The sequence below is a fragment of the Atta cephalotes genome (assembly GCF_000143395.1).
Source record: "Atta cephalotes unplaced genomic scaffold scaffold00022, whole genome shotgun sequence".
Lineage (NCBI taxonomy): Eukaryota > Metazoa > Arthropoda > Insecta > Hymenoptera > Formicidae > Atta > Atta cephalotes.
The window spans coordinates 4,766,992-4,775,366 of NW_012130086.1; the positions used below are offsets into that span (position 1 = coordinate 4,766,992).

At 36.6% G+C, this 8,375-nt stretch overlaps 1 protein-coding gene across 1 annotated transcript; it reads right to left on the reverse strand.

Annotated features, from left to right (window-relative positions):
* Positions 1-327: 327 nt before the first annotated feature.
* Positions 328-7,017, reverse strand: LOC105619654 (muscle segmentation homeobox-like). Its single transcript, XM_012201174.1, has 3 exons — positions 6,153-7,017; positions 2,306-2,487; positions 328-546 (listed from the first exon to the last, which is right to left on the reverse strand). Exons 1-3 carry the CDS (start codon positions 7,015-7,017, stop codon positions 328-330), a joined length of 1,266 nt encoding a protein of 421 aa, XP_012056564.1.
* Between the last annotated feature and the right edge of the window lie 1,358 nt (positions 7,018-8,375).

Genomic DNA, 8,375 nt, shown 5'->3' on the forward strand with positions numbered 1-8,375 from the left:
TAGGTCGTACACACGATTACTTACTAACTACGTGTAGACTCTACTACTTTACTTTAACTTAAATAACTAGTAAAGTAAAGTAATTAAAGTACGTATAGTACAATTACTCTCTCTCTCTCTCTCTTCTTCTCTCTCTCTCTCTCTCTCTCTCTCTCTCTCTCTCCCTCTTTCTTCTTTTTTCTCGAGATCATTTTAATATTATTTATCAACATACTGCAGTAATTTTTAAGCCTGCCCTTTTCGCGTAGCCGAAATTATTCTTGATGTGAGATTCGATGACAGATTCATTTCAATCAGTTTCTAACCGGTATCGAACATTTATTGCTCTCATTCCCTCGCAGGATGCTGAGTGATTGCGTGATGAGGCGTCAAACCGGGATGAGACAGCATTCCTACGGGATAAAGTCCCGCGGGGGTTAAGATCCCCGGATGCGAGCCGTATAGCGCCGTATGATGCTGTCTCACGGCCGACATTCTCAGCTTCTCGATTTCCGCTTCTTGCAAACGTTTCGCCTTGGCACGTCGGTTCTGAAACCAGATCTTTACCTGCAACAATAAATCAATTTGACTTTATAACAGCGTATTTAAGATGATGAGTTCCGACATGGTGACTAATACGGAATATATATAACTCGCACCTTCGTATATTCATATAGATATTTTAGCATGACTTAATTATTCGAAATATAATAGCGTTGAGATGTAGCTCCCAAATTTATACGTATTGCGAACGAGTAAAATTATGTTAAATGTAGACAGAACAAATATAGGAAAGTAATTTAAATGCACAAAATAATTTTAAACGAAAAAGAGAACAATATTAAGTGAAAATCGATCGAGAAATATTTGAATATTTAATAAGAGAACGGCATTCTTTATTTGTGTTAAAAGCACCGAAAATAATTTATTTTTAAATATGAAATTAACAAGGCAAAGAGCTTATCACAGAATATCAATAATAATGTCTGATGATATTTATGTTAATATTAACTAGATATATACAACATTTATCCAACATTAATTTTAAATGCAATAGAAATAAATTGTGTTTTATGGCAACGTATAATTTTGTGTAATTTTGTTCAATCGTTGAAATTCGTAGTTTGAGCATTTGGCATCGCGTTTAAAATCTTTAAAATAAACTAGAAGACAGAGCACACATTATATTCCATTTAAATGTTACTTTGTGGATATAATTTTGGCAAACGACTTGACGATATCGCGACGATAAAGTCGAGAAGAGGAACTGATAAATAATCCGCGATATCGTGACGGCGCATCTGCGGCCATAAACAAACCGTTACCCCTCAGTGCAATTTTATCGACGTCTATCTTAATCGAATAATCGACGTAGTTGTTGTCGGGTCATTTCGGAGCAGCAGAATCCGCGGAAATGAATTCGCGCTCACTGTGTTCGTACGTGCGAAAGCACGCGAAATGTGTTTCGGAAATCGCTGCCAGAGAATCGGGATCTCAGCCGGAGATAATTGGCCGGTCATCGCATGCTATCGCGGAACGCGTTTCAGGCAATTTGTAGTCTATTAATAAAATTACCGTCTTCTTTGCTTTGTATCGCCGGCTCGGGTAGCGCACATTTACGCGCGCTAATTACCGCGCATCTGGCAGCGCCGTACGGTTACCATAACTAAGCTCTGAGAGACGTGCTGTTTTGACTCGTGAATGGCACCGAGGAAATAAAAGTGACGAAAGATGTGGGGAGTATACTGCCAGTGTTAGTTTGAGAGTCTAGCAAACATTGGATGAAAAATCAGTCTCTTGAAGAAGAAATTATGATTCTCAGGCAGGATACTAATGTGCTAATTTGATTGCATAACCATCACAATCGATAATGAATGAAGGGAGTTTATATGATTCTGAATAAAACTCTTCTAACTTTGATTTTATCAATAACCTATCTCTATAAACTCTTACAATAATTTATGATAAAGTAATAAACTATGTAATAATTTACAATAAATTGTTAATAAATTTGAAACGATTTTGTAAGTAAGAGTAAAAGGTAAGAGTTGAGCAAGTTGATAGTTTATTTGCTAATTAATATTACAAGTATTTGCGAAATGAATTGATATCTTATATAAAAGGTTGACTCTTAATTTTAAAAGAAAATCAGTCATGATTTTATGTACATGCGTTATTAGTGAATACTTATTATTATATTTATATTTATGATTTAAAAATTATGCCATACGATGTGGCGAATATCACTTCTTATTAAGGACAATTTAAAATTTAAACTAATTTGATATCAATTCATAACTAATTTGTACACAAAGTAAATTTTTACCTGTGTCTCCGTCAGGTGCAATGAGGACGAGAACTCTGCCCTCTCGGCAACGCTCAAGTATTGCCTCTCTCTGAACTTCTTCTCGAGGGCCAGCAACTGTTGAGTCGTGAAGGGCGTTCTGGGCTTTCGGTTTGGCTTATGTTTCCTCAGGTTGCACTTAATCTTAGCCGGTTCGCCATTCTCTGAAAAAAAAAGGAACACGCTTTCAGTCGAAGTGCATGTTGCGCACGAGAACAGCGACGAACATTATGCTCGTAGGAACAAACTGACGGACAGATAGTCCTCTCGCGAAGGTGTTCCGCGGGATAGGTAGGCCAACGGAGAAAAGGGCCTGAGACCGCAATGTCCCGTTTTTGTCGGCCTCGAACCGACGGAATAGCCCGGCGAGGGCAAACGCCGTCTTTTTAGGGTGCAATTCATAATTTTTCCGTCGGAACGGCGCCGCAAACTGGCCTCATTACTTTTTTGCCGTCCGACCGCAAAATTCCGGCCGCGAATTGTTTCTACACGGCTGGGCCGCGGCTACCGCTCGTATAAAAGTGCCGATCGTAACGCCTGCTCGCGTGAAGGAAGACGTCGTTGGTGAGCTTGGTATTCTTCGCTCGCTGTTTAGAAAAAGACGCGACCGCGACATTTCGATTAATTGGACATATACGCTTGTCGATGGTTAATGTCAAATTATTTTGTTAATCATGATCGTAGTAAGATTTTGTGTTTAACAGAAGCATACTAATTGAATTGTATTAATATCAATTTGTTGCATTTATAATATTATCTTCTTAATCAGAGAAGAAACCTCGTAAAATTTTTTAATTTGATCACATAATAAAAATTCAAATAATACACCTAAAAAACTTCAATTATTCTTAAATAATTTATTAAGAGATTGATGCGAAAAATTCAAGGAAAATTGTATGCCTTTTTACTAATTTATAATACTTTTTAATCGCTTCCTTATAAAATTCTTGAAACAATCATTGCTTCATTTAAATCCTACAATTCATAGTTAGAAAGAAAATAATTTTAGATGTGTTTCAACATATTAATTTTAAATATTTAAAAGCTCAATATACAGAAAATATCGGCTATGCCTTCATATCGCATTCAGATAATCGAGGACGCATCAAGCTACTATAAAACAGAAAGGAATATACAGGGAGTCCGGTATTGGAATATATCGGTTATATTCCTTGAGATTTGTCTCGAGACAATTGACAGATTTGTAGAACGGAGGTGAACAGCTTCTGTACAGAAGAAGCGAGCCGAGATCACGACGAGACAAAAGGCCACGTCGTTGTCGTCTTGGCGGTTGCCGTTTCTGAATTTCAAATTCGTCGTCAGAACCGCCCTTCGCTCACCTCCCCTCGCCTTGTTCTCCTCATTCCTCCCTCTCTCTGTTGTCGTTCCAAGATTCTCTACGCATCAACCCGGACTTATAACATGATAGTATGCTCCATGCTCGATCCTACTTTGAAATTGTCCTTTGTATACGCTCCATACCGCTCGCTAAGGGTTCCAATTAGTCTCGGCATCCGTTGATCTCTCCGTGTCGCAGGGCTACCAAAAACGCGGAGGCAGATTTCAATCCTGAGCTACCGATCGAGAATGTACATTCGAAATAATTAGCTGATTCCATCGAGATAAACGTGTTCCATAAATGCACAACGATCATCGAATATAGTGTAAAGGAAAGGAAGAATCGTAAATGGTTGGATGTCTTTTATTACATAACGATCGAAAAGATTAACATTCGTGATATAATTATATCTTAATGTTCTCACTGCGCTTGTATATCAATAATATTGTGCTTTTAAAAAAGATTTTAGTTTCAGATATTTATGAATAAAACGAATAATGTGAAAAATATTGAGAGGTCTGCTGTTATACATTATTACATCAGAAAAATCGTGTTTTTATTTTTAAAAATTATGATTTTTTTTAAATTTATATACCTATGTGAGACAAATGTAATAAGAAAGATTAATAATCTATTTTAAGAAACATCTCAAGTTTCTAAAATATATTTTAATAAATTTATATTTGAAATATTATCATATTTAAATAACGTAAATTTTTCGATATTTTTATGTCAACTGTAATAAAAAATATATATTTTTTAATAGCACTCAAATTATATTAGAAAGCAACATTTTCAAAAGAATTGTGTATTGTTTATAATTGTTTGGACAATTTAAAGATGTAACTGTTTAAACTTTGTCACACTTGTATAACCAGTAAATTTTTTTATGGTACAGAATCACTTATTTAAGATAATCACGATAAAAGAACGGTAGCATAAAACTTTGAAGGGGTGCGCCGATCTGTGAAAATACCTTCTACGAGAGTTCATATTTCAGAATTATGGCATGTTTCCCGTACCGTATATTCACATAGGATCTTATTTGAAAATTTCTTATATTTACAATAAAACACAAATAGCTATTTTTATTTTCGAACTAAATTTTGTTATATTTATATTTACATTTTTAGAATATGTAAATATTAAAATTTAAATAGACATATTTTATTTATATATTTAAATTTTTTAAATTCTTAAATGTACTTTAGATAATTATATTTGCTGTATAAATTAATCTACGGTAATCGAAAGTTGAATTTATAAAAAATTGATAATTATCGTATAAACAGACAAATAAACTAATTAAATTTGGCATAAAAATTATTAAATGTTTGAAAAGTATCGAGTTATAGTTTATTATTATAGGTTATTGCATAACAATATTAGATAAATGTTTTATCTATGAATCATAAGAGAATATTTTTATAACAATCATTTATCAAGTGAAAATACGTGGGAATTGTTTGGCCCGGTCGAGCGACGGTAGGCTATCGTTCAGCAGCAGCCGAAGTGGCCGTTACAGAATCAATTTTTGTTCGTCGATTGTCGATTTATCTCACCTTTCTACAACAATTACACATTGTTTCATCAAAAAATCCACGAGCAAAATGTAGTTCGATCCTGCGTCTTTAATTAGTTCTTTGATGAGGCAAAATGACGTCACAGAGATTGCCTTTTCAACAATCATTGTAATTCGTAAATCCTTTAACTAATTAGTGTCAAAAGTGATATCATTTATTTGCAATCATATCAAATAATTAATGAATACATTATATATCGGTTTGTAATGTTTGTATTAATTATTAATTATTAAAATTAGAATTAGAGATTTATGATTTAAAAATTTGTAGAAAATATCACAGATTATAAAATAGTTATAATCTGTCGAATTTTATTAAGTTGTAAAATTGTAAACAGAAAGTATATTTGCGTGATTATTACCACGAGATAACCTTCTGTGAAGCTTATGTTTTCAGAATATCATCACGTTCGATATTACACATCGATAAAGAGTAAAGTTGTCTGGATTCTATATAGTAGCGAGAAATTGCCATCCGTAAACCGCGTCTGTAACCGCGTAATCGCTTTAGCTGCAATGAACCATGAAAAGAATCTGCCGAGAAACACAAGGGCGATTGGCACTCCGCCAAAGTTCAAAGACAATCGCAAACACAGTTGTCGTCGCACTGCCAAATAGATTGTCTCTTTTGAAATTAAATTAACGTTTGAACGATAAATGATTAATGACTACTTAATGAAACGATTAATGATTACTTAGGAGAATATAAAAGAAAAGAAGATTTCTGTTTCAAATGTTGTTTCCTTTTCTCGTTTTAGTATCACTAATAAGAAGACATTTACATTATATAATTGAGATATATAATTGAGGATATCGAATTAGATGATTTAATCATTCCAGCGTAAATCAATATTTTAAAAATATATATATATGTATATAGATTGCTAAAAAAAATAAAAGACACTTACCGTTTAGAGGAGCATGATGAGAGAAGTGAGAAGGGAAGAATGTGGCTGTGGCTGCGGCCGCTGCAGCCGCCGCAGCGGCTGCAGCTGCATTTTGATGTCCGCCGCCCCAGACTGCAGGGTGAAGACTAGGCGGGATCTCCGGGATACCGCCGATGGTAGCGAAACCACCAAGATATGCCGGTGTCGGCCTAACGGGAGTTGGACTGGATGGATGATGCTGAAGATCTTCCACGTCAACCAGTCTGCTCTCATCATCCTCTTCGATATCGTCCGTTTCCGAACACCTCGAATGAGCCTCACCGTGAGAGCTGCTTCTCGGTGATTGCGAGCCGGCGTCCTGATGATTGCTGATCTTTGGAGACGAAGAACAGCCTACCATAGGTTCTGGTGTGGTGCTAGCGTCAGTGGATGGATGCATGCGATAATCCAAGCTACCAGAAGTTGATCTTCTGCCGGGTGATTCGATATTGCAGGCATAATCGATCGCTTCGGGATACCTCGGCGGAGTTCTGGATTCCGAAGTATTGTGAGGAGAGGCGCAACGAATCAATCTGGCGTCTTGATTAAGATTGGACGACAATGGTAAGGTATATCTTAATGTTTTGAAATCACATGGATGCTTCAGTATACGAGGTTCCTGTCGAATCGCGTACGATACGATCGGTGATGATCTGGATGATGTTAGAATCGCGTCCTGTCTTGTCGAGGACTCTGACGATTTTCTAGTATCAGCTAGCAGAGCCGCGACAGAGAAACTCAATCGATGAGCCGGTTTGGGACTTGCCTGCAACGCCTGAGTCTCGTCTGACGAGTCCGGACTGGTCGATGCAGGCGTGACCGGCGAGGTCATCCTTATTACTGTCATTCTTAGACGTCGATCGATCACCTTATATGTCGATTAGCACACTGCTTGGATCCGCAATAACAAGATTTCGATATTTCTGAACAAGAACTATCTGTTCATTCCGCGACGGACTAAAATGCTCGATGTAATTCACTGCTTCACGAATGACTCCTCACTGATTCATACATGGTCTCTCACGAATACAAAATCCGGGATTTGCTCCAAACATTCGCCAACGATCAGCTCCGGAGAAGGACGCGCGTGAGGCACATCGATCACACCAGGGATAATTGTTCGTCGACGTTTGACAGCTCTTGTGGACTCGTGGATCAATGATCGTTGACCAGCAGCTCTGGATAGCCTCTAGCCAAGCCGAGCTCTCCGTGTGGACTGAGTTTGACCGCTCAACCAGCACCGCCCTGATTTTTCGTTTTGCCTTCGGCTAAACGCTTGTGGTGGGGTCGAGCGCTCGTCGACGGAAGAGAAGTCTCTTCGTGGAAGTGGGGAATCCGAGTGATAGAGCGAGAAGGAGAGGATCAGAACGGGGCGAGGCTGGGAACTACTAACGGGGGCATTCCTCGCGACGCTCCGCCCCATGGCTGGGACTCAGGCGGAATTATCTATACAGCAATTTTTGTACCGAGGGATAAGTTTCTCTCGTGCAAATGCGACGTGCCGTCACGGAGCAGAGCTGCGGGGGAAGGGAACGGCGACGAGGGAAAGATTTAATCGCCACTCGCTTTACTACGTCGGAGACGGTAATGAGCGCAATTGAGCAATTAGGCGGGGTGATTAAGATTGAAAAAAAAAAATTAAGAGTGTGGATGAGATAGTTTTCAATTGTCGCTGTATTAAATGGCATCGATAAAGCGGAGATCATGTTTGGATTAGTTGATGAAATAACGTGATAGCAAAAAGCAAAATAAAAACATCTAAAAAAAAGCTTTAACTTTTTATCGCACTACATTTTTTATAAATACGTCGATAGCTCTATCTTTGTCTTAACATAATTGATAGATTTAATTATGAAGAAAATATGTTATGTTGAAAATATAACATTTTTAATTTAATTATAAGAAAAAACATAAATAACGAGACTATTTTGCATCTAATTTTTAATCAAGACATTTGATTTGTATTGATATGTGAAACATTTAAATTCAGGATTTTAAATTTGGCAAGGAATTTACTTTTAAAAATTGATACAGTACGTTCATCACATTTTTCTTATTAAATTAATAAGCGATTTATTATGTCATTCTATTATCCCAAATAACTTTGACATTTGATAATTATAATTTTCCAAAAAATAAATACTATTAATTATTATACTGTATTAATTACAATTTAAAACATATTACTGCATTAAATGTAAATTT

Excerpts from the sequence above, each read along its gene's own strand:
- LOC105619654 (XM_012201174.1), bottom strand. The coding sequence starts at position 7,017 with ATGACAGTAATAAGGATGACCTCGCCGGTCACGCCTGCATCGACCAGT. Across the intron at positions 2,488-6,152 it reads TCATCATGCTCCTCTAAACG|AGAATGGCGAACCGGCTAAG; the intron begins GTAAGTGTCTTT and ends TTTTTTTTTCAG. Across the intron at positions 547-2,305 it reads TGCACCTGACGGAGACACAG|GTAAAGATCTGGTTTCAGAA; the intron begins GTAAAAATTTAC and ends TTATTGTTGCAG.